At 50.7% G+C, this 21,274-nt stretch overlaps 1 protein-coding gene, 1 long non-coding RNA gene and 1 other non-coding gene across 14 annotated transcripts in view; 1 reads left to right on the top strand and 2 right to left on the bottom strand.

Moving 5' to 3' along the window:
• Positions 1-2,041: 2,041 nt before the first annotated feature.
• TRNAM-CAU lies at positions 2,042-2,114 on the bottom strand. The gene has a single exon. It is a non-coding gene; the product is annotated as a tRNA-Met (tRNA).
• A 3,958-nt stretch (positions 2,115-6,072) lies between these two features.
• On the bottom strand, positions 6,073-19,817 carry LOC114895244. Of its 12 annotated transcripts, none has more exons than XR_003793466.1 (6): positions 19,508-19,813; positions 17,110-19,380; positions 16,080-16,169; positions 10,166-10,299; positions 6,855-7,492; positions 6,073-6,458 (listed from the first exon to the last, which is right to left on the bottom strand). It is a non-coding gene; the product is annotated as an uncharacterized LOC114895244 (long non-coding RNA). The 12 variants fall into 12 exon arrangements; XR_003793476.1 differs by having other exon boundaries at positions 6,855-7,081; XR_003793473.1 differs by lacking the exon at positions 6,073-6,458 and having other exon boundaries at positions 6,506-7,492; positions 17,110-17,314; positions 17,903-19,380; positions 19,508-19,817.
• FAM83A (family with sequence similarity 83 member A) overlaps positions 19,693-21,274 on the top strand; it is a 21,649-nt gene continuing 20,067 nt past the window's right edge. The window contains exon 1 of the mRNA XM_029222460.1: positions 19,693-20,320. Within this exon, the coding sequence (XP_029078293.1) occupies positions 19,841-20,320 (480 nt within the window). The 5' untranslated portion in view covers positions 19,693-19,840. The remainder of the gene's footprint in view (positions 20,321-21,274) is intronic.

The following is a 21,274-nucleotide window of genomic DNA, read 5'->3' as shown; positions in this document are numbered from 1 at the left end:
CCCATGGGTTCATAGCTGTAATCAGATCACTTATCCAAAATGCACCTCGGAGGGCTTTCTTTAGGAATAGTTGAAATATTTCTTTTTTTTTTTGCGGTACACAGGCCTCTCACTTTTGTGGCCACTCCCGTTGCAAAGCACAGGCTCCGGATGCGCAGGCTCAGCGGCCGTGGCTCAGGGGCCCAGCCGCTCCGCGGCATGTGGGATCTTCCCCGACCGGGGCACGAACCCGTGTCCCCTGCATCGGCAGGCGGACTCTCAACCACTGCGCCACCAGGGAAACCCCATTTCTAACGACAGAATTTCAAGATGAGCAAAACACAAACCCCAAACACAAATGCTGGCATCCAAAGAAAGAAATGAACCAGTTCACAAATCAGGTAAAAGTCCAACAACTCTTTCCTCTCTCCAACAGGGTACCCCAGTCAAATACAAATTGGCTTATTCCGGAGAAAACCCCCCAAACCCCAAATGGAGAGGAAATAAAGCTCCTGGCTGTACACAGCCAGAGTGACTTACCCCCCTGTATGGAGCCTGTCTGCTCCCAAATGTTGATTCCTTGCTCCAACTGCCAAGCGCTGGGGCAGTCAGTGCAGCTTCGGGAGTTCTGGAGGGAAGATCCTCAGGACAAGCGGTTGCAGGAGCTGCTGGGCCTTACCCCCAAACTCCCCAACTGCCAGCTAGCCAGGAGTAGCAAGGCAGGACAGGCCAATAAATGGAGAGAGGACTTGCTGGGGCAAGGAATAGAGACTCTATTCAGAAAGCCAGCCGACCAAGAAGACGGTGGACTCGTATCCCAAAGAACCTCCTTATCTGAGCTAGAATTGAGGCTTCTTTTATACTAAAAGTGTGTGTTTGGGGTGGGAAGTTAAGTCAAACACTTCCTGGTTCCCATCAGCCTCCGGAGGGGATGTGTCAATTTCTTCCTCGCTGCAGTCATGCACAGGTGGGCCTGGTCAGGATGTTTCCTGTGAGTTAAACAAAGGTATTTCAGCTTAATGCTCATTACCTAGGAAGCAGGGTTCCCAGAGATGGGCCATTATGTATAATTTAAGCTTATAGGCAACATCCGTTTAGTGATTAACTTGTAACAGAATACGAAGGTTCTTCCCTTTTACATCACATCTCAATTTAATTTGCTATTTGACCTGTTCAGAATGACTGAATTATCAGAAATTTCACGGGAGATCATTGCAATGAAGCAACTGTTTCAGATGCAGCGTCAGCACAGCCCCTGTCACGTTAGGCCGGGCTGCTGCCTGCATGACCTCCCTAACACCCCCATCCCCGAGACCGATCTTCTCCTGCCACTTCAAAGCTCTGCAGCCCAAACTCCTCACCAAGGTGTTCAGCGCGGTGCACTGTCTGGCCTCTCATCACGGTGCCGCCCACTTCCCCACAGTTGCCTAGACCCACCCTTCCCTGGGGCCAGGTGTTGATAATCAGGACCCTCCCCAGGAGACTTTGGGTTCCAGGCACTGCCCTGGGGCCTCCATTAGGTGGCTTTGCAGGCAGCGGCGCCCTCAGCGTCCTCCTGGACCTCGAGCACCCCGGCCTCCCCTCACCCAGGGCTGTGCACGTTCCCGCCACCATCAGGGCTCAAGGGCCAGGGCAGGACACCTGGTGGAGGGTGGGACGGCAGGGTGAGTGCACCTCCTGGGTACCCGGGCCGCAACGCTGGTGGTGAGAGTGGGGATCTTCCCGAGGGGCTCACCCGAGCCCCAGCCCGCCGCGCGCTAGTCTTCCTCACGTGCCCACACCCCATGCCCCACCCCCTGCCGCCCCGTCTTCAGGCGCCGGCCTCCCTTCCAGTCCTCCCACCCGGGCGCAGAACGCCGTAGCCGTCAGGGCGGCGGAGCAGAAGAGTGGTATCTTCCATCAACGACTCTGCCCCGCCTCGGTACTTCGGGTTGGCTATGCCAATACGCTGGTGACCCCAGGGCGGAAAAGCGCGGACTCCCAGGGTCTACAGATCCCCTCACAAGCAAGTAAAACCTATCCTTCTAGGACGATAAAGGAGCTGGAGCGAACAAAAGTATCGTGCCCCGTGTGAGGATCGAACTCACGACCTTCAGATTATGAGACTGACGCGCTACCTACTGCGCTAACGAGGCACCTAGCAGCTGTGTCTCGGAGTACGATAATGAGGCTCATACGGCGGCCCAGTACGCATGCTCAGAAAACCACGTTTTCATTTTTTCCGCTGAGTCCCTGATCCCGGACACAGGAGTTGCCGACCCCAGTGCCCGCCCTGGCTGAACCGGCCACGCCACTCCGGTCTTCCTCCGCCTGCCGGTCTATTTATCAATCAACAAGCACTGCGGCTTGTCGGACCCCATGTGCCGAGTCCTGGGGATCCGGGGCCGTGGGATTCTTCCTGCTGTTGTAAACTCTTATTTTTGTAGACTGTTTACAAAGCGTTTGCACATGCGTGATCTCGTGAAACACTTCTTGGGCACCTACCGTGTCCCCGGCCTTGTGCTGGGTGCTGCGTTCACAGAGACACTCTCAGCCTCAAACAACTGGAGTCGGGGCGCACATGCATAATGATTTGAAAACACACACGTGCACACACAATGCACACTACTCCGGCCCCACCGCAGATCCCCAGATCCAGTCGGGTGCCCAGCCCCTTATGACGCTCCAAGTTCCCACCTCTGCCCGGAGCTCGGCGTCTGAGACCACCCTTCATAGAAGCGTCCGCAGCTCTGGAAACGACACCTCGGGTCGCAGCCTCAGCATCTTGGAAGCCCTCTCCCCTCCCTTACCCCCAGCCCTTTATATCAGCTCATTTAAATACATTCATCGTTAAAGGAAACTTTGTCACTATTATAAGTGGAAAACAGATGTTTATTTTTCACCTAATACACGTTAAAATAAATATTAAAATAAAAAGCACTCTTCCATGTACCATCTAAAATCGACCAGAGGAAGGCAAACTTAAAATCTGTATATTTCGCTGTGTGTAAATTTTACCTTAAAAAATGTAAACTAAGACTGAACTCCAACCAACGACAGGCTAACAGAAGGGCTTTGGACGATTGCAAGTTTGAAGTGTTTCAAAGGGTAAGACGGTTTGATAGCCTGACGGACTTAAGGACAGAGAAGTGGAGAGAGATTCGGGAGACTGCGAGAGTAGCGAGACGTTAACGTAGGTCTAGGAGGTGGATGTACGAATATTCACCGTACTGTACAATTGTTTCAACGTTTCTGTTTATCTGAAAATGTTTCATTATGAAGTGTTGGGGAGTGTTTTTTAAATCACCCATTAAGAGGGAAACTCACAACATCAGCGTAAGAAGGTGAAAAATAATATTATCTTAAGAGCAGGCACCAGAATTCCTGGTTGTTGGTGTAGAGAACATTGGGCGGTGGAGCGCGGATCATTTGGAGAGAGACCCCTGGGAGTGAGGTCGGTGCAGATAAGGGGTGGGCACCTTACGGCGTCCTCCCGTCTCGTTAGGAGGAGTCGCGGACGGCGTAGGTTGCCTGGACCCCGGGCCTAGCAGATTGGATGAAACTTACCCAACCCTGGGGGAGCTCTCCCTCCCACGCTCCGCTGCGGGAACCCGGCCGAGGGAGTGTGCTCCGGGCTAAGGTTGCTGGGGCCCCAGGACGCCCGGCAGGTGCGGGAGAACAGAGGCCCAGGCAGAGGGATCCCGCCCCCAGCACACACACACACGGAGGAATCCGGGGACCCCGAGAACGGCAAACAGGGAGTGTCGCGGCAGTTACACCCAGGTCTCCAGGCCCGGGGAGCGTTGACTGACTTCCTTACTGCCTCAAGGAAGCCCAAGCTGCGGCAGAATCTGGGCAGATACAGAAGCCCCACTGAGCACCTCCTGTATACGCTGGAGGGACCCGACGGCTGGCTGCGCCCTGAGTCCTAAATAAAGGGCTCAGTGGTCGGTGTTACGTGCCCATCAGGGTCGCAGGCGCAGAGGCTCCTGCAGGTGGCGACCCCCAGGCTCGTCTAGTGATGGGTGACCGTGGCCGGGTGAAGGCAGGTTGTCCCTTTCCGTCGGGGGCTGGGGGCAGGGGCTCCTGGAGGAAGCAGTTCCCACCTCCAGGCCTTCGCGAGGGCTGTTCCCTCCGCCTGACACGATTTTTCCCGTATCAGGCCCCTTTTCTGTGCCGGGATCTCCTGCTTGCCCTTCTTCAGCCAGGTCGAAGGTCACCTGCTCTGAGCAATCTCATCCCCTTTTCCTTCCAGGATTGCTTCTCCCTTCCCCACCTCCCCCCCTCACTTGGTTGAATGGAGGCTAAACGCTTACACGACGGCGGCTCATTTACTGCCGGGTAAACCACCCAGAGGGGGTCGGTGTTACCGCTGCACTACACATACGGATGCGCAAACGCAAACTCACAGAGGCTGGGCGACCTGCCCAAGTTCGAGCGGCTCGTAGCTACGCGAGGCGGGGCTCCGTCCCGAGTCGGACCACGGCGCGGCGCGGGGCTCTCACCAGCTCATCCCTCACCCCCAGCAGCAGTTTCCGCAAGTGTTTCCTCACGTGCACCTCCTACAATAATCTTGAGAAGCGTCTACACACCTCCTCGATTAATGCTAAATTTGTATCTAAACGTTCTCGTTGTAAATTCAAAGGATGTAATTTCCAGTAGATTGTATATGCTGATTTTCTAAAAATAAAACTGCATGTATGATTTTTTTTAACCAGGCATCCAATGAAATCGAAATACCTTATGGATTCCATACAAACCATAATCTATTTTAAATACTCATGAGTAAGCTTCTCTAACATTTGTTAAGTTTACATTTATTTTCACCCCAGAACTCATATTTCCATTATACTCCCACCCCCAGCATTTTATCTTCATATAATAGTTTATGTTTGAATGTCTGTTATTGAGCACCCTAACTTGCCTCTCAGCGGCAAGAATATGTACATAAATTGAAAATTTTGTTTCCTGTGACCATAAGGTTTTGTGTCATATTTTTCTTCTAAGTTGACATGTCACTATTTTTGTTAGTACACAATCAAAAATCATAAATATATTTATGATTTTGAAGAATAATTATTAAATGGAAAATCTGAAACAAATATCCATGAGATGGATGCAACTTTTTAATTCCACTTAATTCATGTCTGCATGGCTAGCTATTCCCTTTTTCTAGAATGAGATGGGATTCAGCATTAATTCTGTTCCTATTTTCCATATTTATAGATGTAAATGTTGAGACACTCTGTTCACATGAAGAAATAAAAAAGGATGGAGAGAGCTTTGTGTCGACACTAAAACTCAATTCCTTTAACAATTTTGAGCTATATTCTAAACAATCATCTCTTACCCATCGCCTTGGTTATGTATGTCCTCTTTCAGTTTTGAATTAGAAGCCACTACAATTAGTCATTAGCGTCTTTCACGTTCTCAACTTCTAAACCAATGTTTTGAACTGAACATTCCCTTTATTTGCAGCACTGGAGGTTTTCTCATCTTCCATAAAATCCTGAAGGTGGAGAAAGAACAGATATGAAGGAGAGACAGGAAGGGAGCAGAGGCCCGACCGCCTACAGCAGCTTTTTCTCCAGGTGATCAATTTTGGGACATCATCACATCGTACCCATGAGGTGCATATCCAGGTGACATTTGAGGGGCTTAGATTTGTTCTGATGGGCAGCAGAGGCTGTCGTAAGCCTTCTTTACAGATGAAAAGCGTGTGTGTGTGTGTGTGTGTGTGTGTGTGTGTGTGTGTGTGTGTGTTGAGAGGCAGGCTCAGGGCTGGCTGAGCAGAGTAACGTACTGGAAACAGGTTGCAAATTATTCTTCCCCCATGGCCTGGATAGACCCTGGTAGGGAGACCACCTGGGAAGCCAGGAAACAATCCAGGCCAAGGGAGATGAAAACATGTTCTGGGAGATGCTGCAGAGCCGAGTGGAGACACAGTCTACAGGAACGGCCAGGATTTGGGTCTGGGTTACTGCCAAGAATAAAGAGAGAAGCAAAGTGTCACTCCAAATTTAGAGGAGCAATGTCCATAAATGCCCTGGTGCCACCACTGGGCAGGAAAACAGAAAAGAGGGGCCTGTTCGGAGGGAACACGATAAATTCTGGTTTTGCATATTTTTATTACACAAATAATATGTGCTCGTTATAAAACACATGCATACATACTGTATCAGTCAGCTAGTGCTGCACAGCGCTGCTTAACAAATCACCCAAAACTTAATGGCTTAAACAATGTGGGTTTCTTTTTGAATAGCTTTATTGAAATATAATTCTCCTGCCATACAATTTACTTGTTTAAACTGTATATAATTCAGGCACTTCCCTGGTGGTCCAGTGGTAAAGAATCTGCCTTTTAATTCAGGGGACATGGGTTCAATCCCTGGTCAGGGAACTAAGATCCCACATGCTGCGAGGCCACCGCACCACAACTAGAGAGAATCCTGCATGCCTCAGCAAAGACTCTGTGTGCCACAACTAAGACCCGACACAGCCTAAGGAAAATAAGTAAATAAAATAAATAAATATTTTTAAAAGTAAGGTGCACAATTCAATGTATTTTTGGTATATTACATTATTATTTTTTTAAATTGTGGTATGAGATATACATAACACAAAATTTACCACTTTAACCATTTTAAGTGTCCAATTCAGTGGCATTAAGTACATTTGCGATGTTGTGCAACTATCATAACATCTGTTTTCAAAACCTTTTCATCCCCCCAAGCAGAAACTCTGTGCCCATTAAGTAATAGCCCTTCTTTCCCCTCTCTTCCCTCATTCTCCTCCCCTGGTAGCTTCTAATCTATTTTCTGTCTGTGAATTTGCCTTTTCTAGATATTTCATATACGTGGGATCATACGATATTCGTCCTTTTGTGTCTGGCTTACTTGACTCAGCATAATGTTTTCCAGGTAAGCATGTATTTTTCTTGCTCACAGGTGTGTTGTCGGCTGGGCTAGCGCCAGGCTGTGGTTTGGTTCAGCCCTTCTTGTCATGTCTTCATGGTCTCCATTGGCAGCAGGAAGGTCAGTCTTAAAGACTGTCTTCTTCATGGTCAGCCATTTCCTGGGGTGCCTTCTTCTCACTGAGGGTCACAGAAGCCTGAGAGACCAAACTATACCAAGCAAGCACATTTAAGGCCTCTGCTCTGGGCACCTCCATCCAAATTCTATTGGCCAAACCAAGTCACCTGGCCAAGTTCAACATCCACGGGCCAGGGAGATATACCCAGCCCACAGGGGAGAAGCTGCAAAGCCAGGGCAAGGAGGGGAGTGAAGAATTGAGAACAATAATCCAATCTCTGCACAGACTTATACATATAAATGTCTCCCTCACCGCACCCTTACCCCAATCCTGTTACCTCTCCAGAGGGAACCACTGATATCAGTATCATATTGCCCAGTGACTTACTTTTTCCACTTAACAATAAGCTGGGAACTCTTTCCCTGTCAATACATATAGATCTTCCTTGTTCTTTGTAACTGCAGTGAAACTGTTTCTGAGAACAGGAGATTAGGATGCAGACCTGCCCGGGGGAAGATCAGATGAAGACTCAGAAGGAAGGTGGCCGTCTGCCAGCCAAGGAGGGAGGCCTTAGAAGAAACCAACCCTTCCAACACCTTGATCTCGGCCTTCCTGCCTTCAGAACTGCGAGAGAACAAATTACCGTGGTTTAAGCCCCACCCCACCCCTGACCCCTCTACCCTCAGCCTGTGGTACTTTGTCCTCGCAGCCCGAGCTGCTCTAGGTCTTCTGATTCTAGAACATCGAATTCTTCCCAATTAGTAACAATGACTGTAGCGAACAATCTTGTACACCTTTAACAATGGACATGTGAGGAGCTTGTGGGCAGCTGAAAACTCTGTTCTGTCCTGGATTCAGGTGGGTTTGCTGTTTCAGCCCGCAGGGAGCACATGAGGCATTTCCCATTTATCTGAGGGTGAAGACCAGAGGTTCTGGGCGTTTGCCTGTGCTAGGGCAGTTACTGCTGTTAAGAGCTCTTCTTTTCACCCCTGACCTCTCCCTGAACTTCCATCCTCCCCCACGGGGCATGGTCTCCATCTGCTTGGCAGGGGTCACAGCCAGATTGTGGGTGGCACCCGACCTGACCACAGCCCACGGTCTTTGCACAGTCCCCTGCAGTCACTGGTCCAGTGGGAGGGAAGTCGGGGTGAGTGGGCTTCAGAATCAGGCTCACTGTGACTCTCAGCTCCTTTCCAGTTCCCTCTGCTTACAAAAGTCAATAAATAAAAATTGAAAATATAGAGGGAGTCAAGAGGCTAAGTGAGGAGAAAGCTCACTGGGGGAGGAAGGAGGCTGGAGAGGAGGGACCGGTTTGGGGTGTGGATTCTCCCACAGTGCTTTGAGAGGGGGCAGAGGTTTCCCAGACCTGACCCCTTCCCAGCCAGGACTCGATAACGTGGCAGGGCTTGGCCGCGGGCCCACAGGTCCCATCTGGTTATTCTGGCTGTGACAAGCCAGAAGCCAGGGCACAGCCAGTTGGGCAAGTTCAGGGAGGCAGCGGAGGCCGCGTGTGGGGCGGGAGGGGGCTTTCCTCAGAAACGCCCTGCAGGGAGCAGCTGGCACGTCTCTGCCATCTGTCCCGGGCAGCGCCAGGCCATGGCCCTTCCAGCTCCGTCTTTGGGCGAGCGGCTGCCACCGCATGAGTCAGCCTGTTGCTGGAAGCTTCTGAGAGTCACTGCTCTGAGCCGTGCTGACAGAGCACCCAGGAGGAAGAGGGCCTCGCCCCTGACTGCCAGGATGTTCCCTGAGGGGCTGTGTTCTTGCCACACTGAGGTCAGAGGCAGCCGTCACAGAAAACGCTTGTCTGGCCTCCTCTCTGTCCGCGTGACAGCTTCTGTAGCTCCCACATCCATGAGATAAAGACCCAAGTCCTCTTGCCGTGCCCCCTCCCACCAGGGTCTGACCTCTGGGCTCACCTCTTCCCACTCTTGTGCCCCCCCAGCACACACCCAACCCCTGCACCCCTGGGGCACCCATTCCCTCCCACCTCCCCCAGCTAATGCCTCCAACCTTCGGGACCTCAGACAGGCCTCCTGACCCCAGGCTAGGTCAGCCCCCCCACCCCCACCCCCACCCCCACTCTCTACGCTCCTGGCTCTTGCTTCTCTGACCTTAACACTCATCCCAGCTCAATGTCCTGACTTTTCATTTGCCGTCTTTCCCACTGGACTGTAGGCGTGGCCACAGTGGGAGTCATGCTATAGGCTCTGCAGAGCCCATGGTGGGCCCTTGAGCATTTGATGATGACAGAAAAGGCTTCTCACATTCTACTGTATTTGCTTGTCTTTCCTTGAGGGCAGACACTGCAGTGGGTTCATTTCTAGATCCCCAAATTTTAGCCTGATCAAAGACCTCATTCCTAGTTCCAAAGATGGGCAGGCTCTGATTTCAATAACCAAGCAGGCCTTTCCATGAACTGGCCAGAAACACATTCAGGTCCATCTCCCATGCTCCACATACAGCGAGGTCCCCTAGCCAGAGGAGAGGAAAGGGTTACAGCACTCACCTCTCAGCGCCCTCCCACCCCACCCCCTCTGACAGGTGAGACAGGTGGTGGTAGGTGTGGTCCCAGCAGCCCTGGGGCCACAAGGAACTGGGCCTGCCCCTTCCAGGTTCAGACCTGGAACAGGGCAGTGGTTTTGCCCACAGTTCCAGCAGGTGTAATGGCAATGGCAGAGGTCACGGTATACGTCCTGGCACCCCAAGCAGTGCTGGGATGCAGAGCCATGAGGCCACCTTCATCACAGAGCTCATGGGTGTCGTGGCTCCGGCCTGAAGTCGGCAGGCATCCAGGGGCTGGGCTGCTTGCACAGTAATCCTTTCAAATCATGTCACTAACATCTATTCCTGCACCTGCATTTCAAACGTAGGGTTTGTGCCTGAAATTGCACAACCCCATGGGAAAGTTGCATTATCAGGCTCATAATTAAAAGCTTAGAGACTTCAACTAATTTAGGTGACAGTCTGATGGCCAAAAGGAGAAAGTCTGATTACAAAGGGGCATTTATTGGGAGGTCTGGATCCCTTCCAGCACCTTGCACATACATGCATAGGAGGCACTTGGTACGTGTTTGTGGAATGAATGAATGATATAATGTTTGCCCTCCTGAGTCTGTGGGTCTTATTCTATTCAGAAATCTGTCCCCAGCTATCACACACAGACACGTATACTCACCACAGAGCAGGGCTTTGCTCACTGAAGGGAAGCAGGGAGCTGGCCACAGTGAGCTGATCCATCCTTATAGTCTTTTTAAGTCACTAGCAGCAAAGAGGGGTGCAAGTGGGAATCTTCTACAACATTGCATTTCTCTGCAAAAAGAGGCAATCAGCAAGCGTTGGTGGCAGTGGGGAGCAGTTGTACACATAGAGGGAATACAGCCCACTTGGTCCACAGAAGTGGTGAGGCTAGTGTTTCTGCTCTCTCTTGGGGTAAGGGGTGCTGGAAGGTGACCAATTATTTCACCCAACAGATACCTACCAAGTGCTGCTGTGGGATAGCCACTGGGATCAAAGTGGTGAACAAGACAGAACTGGTTCCTCCTCATTAAAAGACACTAAATAGGTAAACAAATATATAAACAAGGCAATTCCATATTTTGGTAAGTGCTATGAAGGAGACAATAAAAGTTAAGCTGAGACCCAAAGGTTGAGTTCTTCATTGCAGACAACAGAATCCACTCTAACTGGTTAAGTAGAAAGGGGTTTGTTGCAGAGACTTAGTTCACTACAAAATTCCCAGGAAGCCTAGGGAACCACACTTGGATGCTACAGAAAACAACCCAGCCAGGAAGATGCCCAGCCCCACCATGGACTGTTCCAGTGGAAGCCTTCCTGCTGCCGCCGCTCTCCACCTCTGACGCCTTGGACTAGCATCAGTGTTCCTGTCTGCTTAAGCTGCTGCCATAGAAGAACCTTCCAAGTCATGTGAGGATGCTGCTGCCTGTCAGAGCTTGGGTTCCATGCAGAGCTCTGCTTTTGGGAGGCCTGGGAAAAAGAGTTTTGAGCTTCCCAGATGCCATGGGAAAGCACATGAGAGGGAGATTGCAGTGGGTTCTGCAGGATCTAATCTACATTGTTGCCACAACACACAAGAAAATGTTAAAAATTACAGTGCAGTGGCTAAGAATCCACCTGCCAATGCAGGGGTCACGGGTTCGAGCCCTGGTCCGGGAAGATCCCACATGCTGCGGAGCAACTAAGCCCGTGCACCACAACTACTGAGCCCACGTGCCACAACTACTGAAGCCCGTGCACCTAGAGCCCATGCTCCGCAACAAGAGAAGCCACCGCAATGAGGAGCCCGTGCACCACAACAAAGGGTAGCCCCCGCTCGCTGCAACTAGAGAAAGCCCACGCACACAGCAACGAAGACCCAACGCAGCCAAAATAAAATAAATAAATTTATATTTAAAAAATTACAATGTCTAATGGTGTGGCTATGGAAGATGTTTGATTTTTTCTTTCATTTTAATGCATTTTATTTATTTTTGCTTGTTTTCCCCAAATTTTTATAATGAACCCATAATATTCACAAAACAAAAGCAAAAGCCAATAGAGTTATTTTCAGAAGAAAAAAACCAGTGGAAGAGTTTCCCAGCCCAGCTCGGAGGGAGAGCCCTGATTCACCTGGCAGCCCAATGGCCACCTTGGGCGGGTTCTGATCATTTGGCCACCTGCAGCATTTCCACTTTCCGATAAGAGCAAAATACACATGCATGTATAAATGAAATACAGACCATGTAATTTCAGTGATTCTACATATAAGTTAAAAGCTCTCATATTTGCATTTATAATGGCTTTGCACATGGGAATTCTCTGGTGGTCCAGTGGTTATGAGTCAGCACTTTCACTGCCATGGGCCTGGGTTTGATCCCTGGTCAGGGAACTAAGATCCTACAAGCTGCGGCCAGAAATAAAGAAAGAAAAAAAGTCTTTTAAAAAAATGGCATTGCACAATATAAAAATAAATGGTAAATGGCAAAGTTCATGCTAATAATTTTTAATTTTAGTTTTTCTTTACTTAAAACATTAAATAGCAAATTTAAAAAAATACCATGAGAAGATGAGAGAAAGACTACAGAAGAAAGGAAAAAACTTTCTATTTTAATACCATTAATGGCACTTTTTCCTTTTGTTTGAAACAAGGGGCCTCACATTTTCATTTTGAATTGGGCCACGTAAATTATGGAGCTGGCCCTGCTGTCACCAGCACTGGATGTCATCATTTTGTAAAGTCCGTGCAGTAACAAAGATATGGGGCTGCCAGAAGCCTCCTACGTGGATGGTGGGCACGTAAAATGGTACAGGATCCTATAAGACAGTTTGTCAGTTTCTTATAAAGTTATCTATACACCTACCGTAGACCCAGCCATCTTGCTCCTAGGTATTTATCTAAGTGAAATGAAGATTTATGTTCATACGAAAACCTCTGTATGAGCATTTACAGTGGCTTTATTCATAAATGCCCCAAACTAGAAACAACCAAATGTCCTTCACCTGGGAAAGGGATAAACAAAACGTGGTACATGCATGCAATGAAACATGACTCAGCCATAAAAAGCAGCTAAGCAGGGACACACACCACAATATGAATGTATCCCAAGTGCATTATGCTAAGACAAAGAAGCCAGATTCAAAAGGCTCACGCTATATGATTCCATTTATAGGACATTCTGGAATAGGCAAAACGTTTTTTTTTTAATATTGAGGTTTTTGTTGTTGTTTGTTTTTTAAACTTCTCTATTTTATTATTTTTTTTATTATTATTTTTGGCAACACCACATGAAATCTTTAGTTCCCCAACCAGGGATTGAACCCATGCCCCCTGCAGTGGAAGGGCAGAGTCTTAACCACTGGACCACCAGGGAAGTCCCTAGGTAAAACTTTTGGGAGAGATAACTGATCAGTATTTGCCAGGTTCTGGGGGTGGGGGAAGCAGTTGACTACAGAAGGGAATGGGGATTTTTTTGTGTGGTGATGGAAGGATTCTAGATCTTAATCATGCTGGTGGTTATGTTACTGAAGCATACTTGGGTCCACTCACCCACACCCAGTAAAGCCAATCCAATGACACCGGGCTGTGGTGAAGGAAAGGGCAGCGTTTATTGCAGGGCGCCAAGCAAGGAGTCCAGGCAGCTAGTGCTTGCTGATAAGACCTGATCTCCCCAATGGCTTTCAGGGAAAGGTTTTTAAAGATAGGACGTGGGGGCTTCCCTGGTGGCGCAGTGGTTGGGAGTCCGCCTGCCGATGCAGGGGACACAGGTTCGTGCCCCAGTCTGGGAAGATCCCACATGCCGCGGAGCGGCTGGGCCCGTGAGCCATGGCCTCTGGGCCTGCGCATCCGGAGCCTGTGCTCCGCAACGGGAGAGGCCACAACAGTGAGAGGCCCGCATACCGCAAAATAAATAAATAAATAAATAACGATAGGATGAGGGAGAGGGGTTGCAGGGTGTGTGGTCAGCTCGTGGACATTTTTCTGATTGGTTGGTGGTGAGGTAATCAGGAGTCAACATCATCAACCTTCTGGTTCCAACTGGTCTGGGGTCTGTGTGCTTGTGGGCAGCATGCAGTTAACCCTTCCACCTGGTGGGGGTTTCAGTATCTGCTAAATGGCTCAAAGGACACGGCTCAGAATATTCTCTATAGTCCTTGAGGAGGAGTTAGATGTCCTTGACTTCAGCCATTCAACAATGGCTAAACTATTAATTTTGTCTTGCTTGACTGTTTTCCTTTGCTTTTGCCTTTTATCACTTCTCTGATTAAATTTATTCTTTGGAACTCGGGGAAGGCCTAGGAAGCTAAAGATTTTCTACAAACAAGAGGCAGGTTGAGGACATGGGGAGGTCTGTCCCAGGAAGACCCTGTAGGGTCCTGCTTGGTTACAGTTATACAACTGTACACATTCCTCAAAACTCATAAAGCTGTACAGTAACAAGGGTAAATTTTACTGCATCTAAGTTATACTTTAATTTTTTAAAAAGTATCTGCAAATTTATTAGCCAAGAAAAGGGAGCTCTTTGTGGTTTTTATGCATGTCAGAAACCTCGAGCAATGGACCGGGAACTCGAAAGTAGGAAACTTGAGGGAGCAAAGGGACTTTGCAGCTGTGGCTTCCTGGGAGTTCAGCTGTGGCTTTGCTGGGTGCCGAAGATGGACTTGCCAGGAGGCTGCTCCCATGAAAAGCAGTTGTAGAAGGACCTGGGGGTGGGTTGGGTTTAGGGTACCTGGCTGGACACCCTGTCCCATTTCTGCTCCCACCCTAGGCCCTGGCCTGCCAGCAGCAGCAGGAGCTGCCTGAGCCCTGGCCTGCCTGCACTGAGCTGATTATACGCAGAATGGATTGATTGGTGGTGACAGGGAGCTATTTACCCGTCTAATTAATTATGCCAACTAATTTTCAACTTAATTGCACTTCTTGGGTCGCTGGGTAATGCAAGCATACAATTTTCTTGCTGCTGCAGGCCTTGATGGGGATGTGGTAGGGAGAGGCTGGCAGGTGCTCCGGGAGCTCAAACAGGCGCCCTGTTCCTCCAGGTTCCTGGGCCCACAGCCCAAGCTCTCAGCCCCCGGCTGCCCCACAGACAAGCTCTGGAATCCTATCTGAGCACCTTCTGCCTGTGCAAGCGGGCCTCTGCCCCAGGAGCTCTGAGCCGTTTATTCACCTAACAAACATTCATTGAATGCCTACCACGTGCAGCCCCAAAGTGGGAGAGGCGCTGGGGAAGCTAAGTCGTGCCTAACCTGTCCCGGTCCCCCGCCTCAAATCGCTCACAGTCTAAAGGAGGAGATTTTCACTTACACCAGCAATTACAGAATTTGGGTGCAGATAGGAGCCAGGTCTTTGGAGACAAACCCAATCCAGGCTCTGCAGTTGGGCTCTTGAGGAATTTACTTAACCTCCCTGTGCCTCGGTTTTACAAAGACATTGCAGGGCTGTGACAGGATGCAGTGTATCATATAATATCGACAATATTCCGGAAGATATATTGGTGCTGTATTAGGCTGAAGAGCAGAGCAGAAACTGGGCAAGTCTGGACCACTCATCACACAGGCCTTCTCCCTTAGATCTCACACCCTCTGAGGCTCATCCCGTCAAGGAGGCAGAAGGCACCGTGGTTACCAGAGGGACCGGACCACCCGTCTGCGGCTCCTGCAGCAGCCACTTCCCGGCCAGTGAACTTGGTAGTCAGGTAACCTCTGTGTTTCAGTTTCCTTCATCCATGAAACAGAACTGGTCATAATAGCACTTACTCACAGGGCTGCTGTGAGGATTGAATGAGTTTACACACGTAGAGCATGTAGAATAGCACCTGGTACTTAGGACGTGTTCCAAAAGTGTTCTGTGGTTATATGGACAGAAAAGTGAAGTTCAGGCAGGTCCTCTAAGTTACCTACCCGAGGTCACATATTATCATAGGCACAATCTGAACACAGTTGTGCCTGATTCCAAGGGCATGGAAGCTTTTTGACTTTGCACCACTCAAGGAATTAAATGCAGTGGGAGATGGGGAAGTGCACCCATCACTAGTACAAGACTGACTGAGACAAGTTCTAGAAGCACCTTGTAGGCTCAGAGGAGAAGCAGTTAAGGCTGTTTAGGAATAGTCAGGAAAGGCTCCCTCCCATAGATGGGAATCGGGAGAGACCTTGAATGCAGAGAAGGATTTGAATAAATTGTGTTGGGGGAAGCAAGGACTTCCAGCTGAGGGGGCGGGCTGAGCAAAGGCAGGGGACTGGACCTCCTACATGGGCGAGGGCCAGTCATTTCACTAGTCATTCCCCGGGTCCTAGGCCAGGGTTCCTCAGTCTTAGCACTACTGACATTTGGGGCCAGATAGTTCTTTATGGTGGGGGCTGTCCTGTGCACTGCAGGGTTTAGCAGCATCCCTGGCTTATACCCACTTGATGCCAGTGGCTTCATCACCCCTCCAAGCTGTGACAACCAACAATGTCTCCAGACACTGCCACATCCCCCGCTAGATGGGCAAACTCGCCCCCTGTTGAGAACCATGGCCCTAGACAAATGGAATTCTCAGGAAGCCCCAAACACCACTCATTTGCTAACAAGATACTGGCTTCTCATTCCTTACCTCTTTGTCAGTATCCTCATGAGTCAGAGAGACTACACTTCAGGTCACAGGATGGAAGAAGGGAAGTAAGCTGTCCATAATCCACAGTGCCTGGAATCAAAGGCTCTTTGATAAGGATTTCTCAACGTATGACAATGTGGCTCAACAGCTGGCCAGACTTCCTGGTCCAGAAGTGCAATCCCAGGGGAGAAATTTGTTATTTCAGCCAGCAGACCCAGCAAGAATGATGACATTTCACATGGCTGGGGCTGCAGAGGAGGGGAGGGCCAACGCTGATGACAGTCACTGGCCAGCTGTGTGACGTTGAGAACAGTCACTTTCCCTTTCTGGGCAACAGTTTTCTCATTAGTACATCTTGGATGTACGGTTTTCTCATCAGTACATCCAAGATTCCTTCTAGGTGAGAACTTCTCTTTGAGCCCCGTAAAGAGCAGTGAGGGGATGGTTCCCAGCTCATAGGGAAGAAGTTCTATGATCAACTAGTAACGTCTGCCAGGAGTGCAGGAACGGGGGCAAAGATGGGACAGCACACAGAGACTGCATTTGCTGTCTATTCTAAAGGATTTGATAGAGTCCCTGGGGTCTGCGTAAGGGCAGGGAGCTGGGGACAGGAGAAGCAGGGCTCTTCTTCCTCCAGCAGCTTGAGGGGAAAGTTCCACTCAAAGAGTCTTTAAAAAAAAAAAAAAAGATAGGTACTGTGCAAGTAGACTAGTGAAAATGGCCCCCACAGGCCACGGAGACCTGCCTCTGTCTCAGAGGGACCTCCCATCATTTATTCATCTACCAAAGAGAATCAGGCCCAGGTGAAAGGTGAGCCCCAGAACATCTACCCACTTCTGTCCTTCTCCCATACACACTTTCTGGAACTGATAAGAGGACTTGGATTGTTCTGAGAGTGGAAAGGGACCGGGGAAAGGAAGGGAGGGTGAAGCTTGGCACAGTGGAAAGTGCACTGGCTTTGGAGGGACTGTGTCGCGCTCTGCCACTTACTAGCTGGGCAAGTTACTCAACTTCTCTGAAACTTGCTTACCTCATCTGTGAGACGAAGCCTCATCCTCCATGTGTCCCTTAGCTCAGAGAGCCAGCGTGCAGGGAGGACTCGATGACGGCCAAGTGAAGGAGAGGTCAGGCTGCAATGTTCACACAGATCACAGACATGCAGGGCCCCAAAGGCTAGGCTTGAGACTTGGTGCTCAACGTGCCAGGCAACTGCGAGCCATCGACAGCTTCTGGGCCTCGGAGTGAACCAGCACAAATCCCATGGATTATTATCCCCTCACCAGACTGGGGACTGGATTTGATGACACAGATTGGAGAGTGGGCTGAGGACCCAGAGGAGATGGAGAGGAGGGAAGGTCCAAGGAGAATGTGGGCAAGAGGTGAAGTCAATCTGCACAAGGAGGGAGCTGGCAGAAGGGAGGGCATGTGGAGCCAGGGGCACCAAAGACAGAGAGGGTATTAGCTTTGTCCCCATCAAGGTTCCAGGCCCTGTGGAAGGAGATAAAGTGGAATAAGGGGAAGGGTGCCCGAGGTCTTGAATTAGATTCCTTCTATATCCTTCAAAAGAGAAGAAATCCCTTTTAAATCCCCTTTCTCTTTCTTGGACTGTGCGTTTAAAAACACTGCTCTACTTCCAGACAGCCTCCCTCCACAGCTTTTGTGGGGTTACAGATGCTTATATATAGCACTGTCCTCCAAAGAGTAGAGAGATGTGCCGCAGAGAGGCATCTGGCTCTTACCACGTGCCAGCTGTTTGAAGACCACTCAATCCTAGTTTCCTGCCATAATTCTCATAGCGGATATCGTCAGGGCCCCGCTCTTACCTCGTTAGCTTGTCCTTTGCGCCTGCGACCTCTGCCTGCAGGCTTTCTCGGGCTCCAGGGCTGTGCTTGGTGAGCCCACAGAACCGGCCAGTAGGGCTGGGGAACTAATGCAGCCCCAGAAGCAGCCCTGGACCAACGATCAGTGGGGGTTGGTAGATAGATTCTGCAGTTTTCTCAGCCTTTGGGTAGGAAAAGTCTGAGATGTATTCTATACCATCTCCTGGAGGTCCCCGGCAGGACCAGAGCCCAGACGTTCCCACAGATGTTCATAAATCCCAGATGTCCACAATGGTGACATGCTCCTTAACGTACCCTGCCCCAAGCAGCTTCCCCCCACCTTCCTGTCTCACTCCTCTGCTCCCCTACCAGAGCATCTTGGGATCACCTCCCAGTTAGCTACTTGTACTCGAATCCTAGTCTGTTTCTGGAAGAACCCAATCAAAGGCAGTCCGTGTAAGCAGCTTTGGGCAGGAAAGAGCTCTCTGCAGGAGGCCCCTTTGTCCTGTCACTAACCTCAAACCAGGCGCTCCATGCCCTACTCACCTCCAGCCCTAGCACACCTTTCAAATCTTTTGATCACACCACACCTTGTCTAATCTGTTGGTTCTTTCCATAGATCAAATTAGAAATGAAGAATAAGTAATCAGCCGATGACCAGATGTCTTCCCTAGCTTTTCTTTCAGCAATCTCACGGACAAACTGTGTGAATAAGACAGCACCTAAGGAAGAATCACAAGGAGCCGACAAGCCTGCACACAGGGAGGGATGGCAACAACTCTGACTCCCTATGTCAGTGATTGAGATTACTTCCCCTTTTCCCTTTACAAACTCCATGGATGAGCAGAATTTTGGGAGGTGGGTTTTGGGGACACTGGGTCCATTTCCCCAGATTGCCAGCATTCTGATTAAAGGCAGCTTTCCTTTTCACCACCTTTTGTCTCTCTCTGGAATATTGATTTTTGCGCGTCAAGCAGTCAGACCTGATTCAGTAACATCAGGACTCTAGGTTTTGCATTCCATTGACACGGAATTGACCACGGCCTGACCTGGAAAGAAAAAGTGGCTTCTCCCTTAGCAGTTCATCTACTTCAAACACGCCTGCGGCCACCTGCCCCACCAGCACCCAGACAGACTGATCCCATCGGTCCGCGGGCCTGGACACAGCCCAAGGTTCTTCTCCAGGTAGTATTCCAAGCCGCCGCTTCCAACAGATCAGCGCCGGCCCAGAAAGGGAACCTCTCTGGGGGTTCTGTTCAAGCATGGCCACTGCAAACACAATAAGGGAAGAGAGATGGGAAAGAAGGCTTTTCCAGAGAATGGGGAGGGCTGGGAACTTGGGGGTGTTACCAAGAGAAAGGAGCAGTGCCTGGTGAACGGTGCTGCCTGGGGGGCATCCAGCTTCCCTCCTCACATGGGCACAGGATGGATGGCAGATCTCAGGGGCCCACCAGGGAAACTGTCTCTGAACCAACTGGCGTCTGAAATGAGGAGCACAGGAGGGGACCTGAGGCACAGCGGTGACTGTGCTGGGAGAGGCTGCTTGCTTTGTAAATGGGGCCTGAGGGTCTTGGGAGAATTGCACAACAAGCTGGAAAGCTGGCTCACCTTGGCTGCTGGGAGGAGAAGAAGTCTCCCAGGGCTGAGTGTGCCCAGGCGTGATAGAGCCAGCCCTCCTGGCCCGCGGGCAGGGCGGGTGTCGCTCAGAGATAAACCAACCCCTGGCAGTGGGTGATGATCCCTGTGAAGCATTGCTCAGGAGGGCAGGATTACCTTGGAGCAGGTAATCCTGGATGCTGGCCGCACACCAGTGCTAGGAGTGGGTGCTTTCCAGAAGTGCTGTGAGCCCCGCTCCTCCTGGGTGGTGTGGCCCGCTTGCCCCTGACATCAGGAAGAGCTCAGGTGCCGGCTGCCCCCCACACGACTCAGGGACAGGGCAGCATGAGCGGGGCAAGACACATGGGCAAGATCCAGAAACGCCTGGAAGATGTCAAGAGCCAGTGGGTCCGGCCAGCCAGGGCTGACTTCAGTGACAATGAGAGTGCCCGGCTGGCCACAGATGCCCTCTTGGATGGGGGTCCCGAGGCCTACTGGCGGGTGCTCAGCCAGGAAGGCGAGGTGGACTTCTTGTCTTCGGTGGAGGCCCAGTACATCCAGGCCCAGGCCAAGGAGCCCCCCTCTGCCCCGGAGCTCCCAGGAAGGGCCACGGCAGGTTCCAAGGGACTCGATTCCTGCTCCATGGCCTCAAGTACCTACTTCCCTGTGGCCTCAGAGGGCAGCGAGCCGACCTTGGTGCACACCTGGGCCTCAGCCGAGAAGCCCTATCTGAAGGAAAAGTCCAGCGTCACCGTGTACTTCCAGATGGACAAGCGCAACAACATCAGGGACCTCATCCGCCGCTGCATCACCCGGACCAGCCAGGTAGCGATGGTGGAGTCTGCGTCTCCGTGGCCATGGGGTGGGGGGACTGGTGGAGAAGAGGAGAGAGGGATGTGTCCTGCTCTAAGGGATGGAGTCCAGGTGACTGGAGCTTAGGATGGAGCCAGGGATGTTATGCTCTGCCCTGCCCTAGATCATTGATTTCCTGATCCCATTTGTCACAGTCTGGGTCCCGGCCACCAACACCCATCACTGGAACTCCGGCAATAGCTTCCCATCTGACCCTCCTGTTCCATCTTGAGCCCGACCACCTAGTCTCCAAGCTGCTGTAGACACTTTTTCTATACTTCAAATTTAACTTGGTCCCTTCGTTGCTTAGAGCCTTCAGTGGCTCCCAGTTGCCCCCAGTGGGACCAGCAGACTCCGTAGCATGGCTCACGGCCTCTCCAGCTCCCCTTCCACCCCCTGCCACTCAGTCCTGAGTGACCTGCAGATTCTCAAACACATCAGGTTCTGTCTTGAGGCCTCTGCACATGCTGTTCCCTCTGCCTGGAGCCCCCTCATCTTCCCTGCTTTTCCCTTAACACCTACTCCTTCTCAGGACCCAGCACTGAAGTCCCGTTCTCAGAAAGCCTTTCCTGAGTTCCCCAGGCTAGGCGAGGTGCTTCACTTCTGTATTTCTGAATGAAGGGGCCACTCCACTGGGACACAAACTCGCCCCGTTTCCTCTCAGGCTCGGCTTAGACCTGTCTGCCCACAAATTCAGTGCAGTGCTTGAATCCAACCTGTGGTCAGGCAGAGGACAGAGGAGACAGCAGAGGTTTCTCCCTCCCCAGAGTGTTTACATTTTAATAAGTGACTTTAGAAGAAGAAAAATCCTTCAAGGCCAGAGCTTACCTGGCAGAATTTCAGGCACCGGGACTGGCATTTGGCCGGGATTTCTCCCAATGCTCCTGGAACTGCAGGCCCACAGGGGCTGCCTGTTCCCCCGGGGAA

This window comes from Monodon monoceros, unplaced genomic scaffold, assembly GCF_005190385.1.
Source record: "Monodon monoceros isolate NGI ecotype Baffin Bay Population unplaced genomic scaffold, NGI_Narwhal_1 Super_Scaffold_14, whole genome shotgun sequence".
In the NCBI taxonomy this organism is placed as follows: Eukaryota; Metazoa; Chordata; class Mammalia; order Artiodactyla; family Monodontidae; genus Monodon; species Monodon monoceros.
The sequence above is the reverse complement of the archived record's forward strand: the minus strand, read 5'-3'. Positions and strand labels throughout refer to the sequence as shown.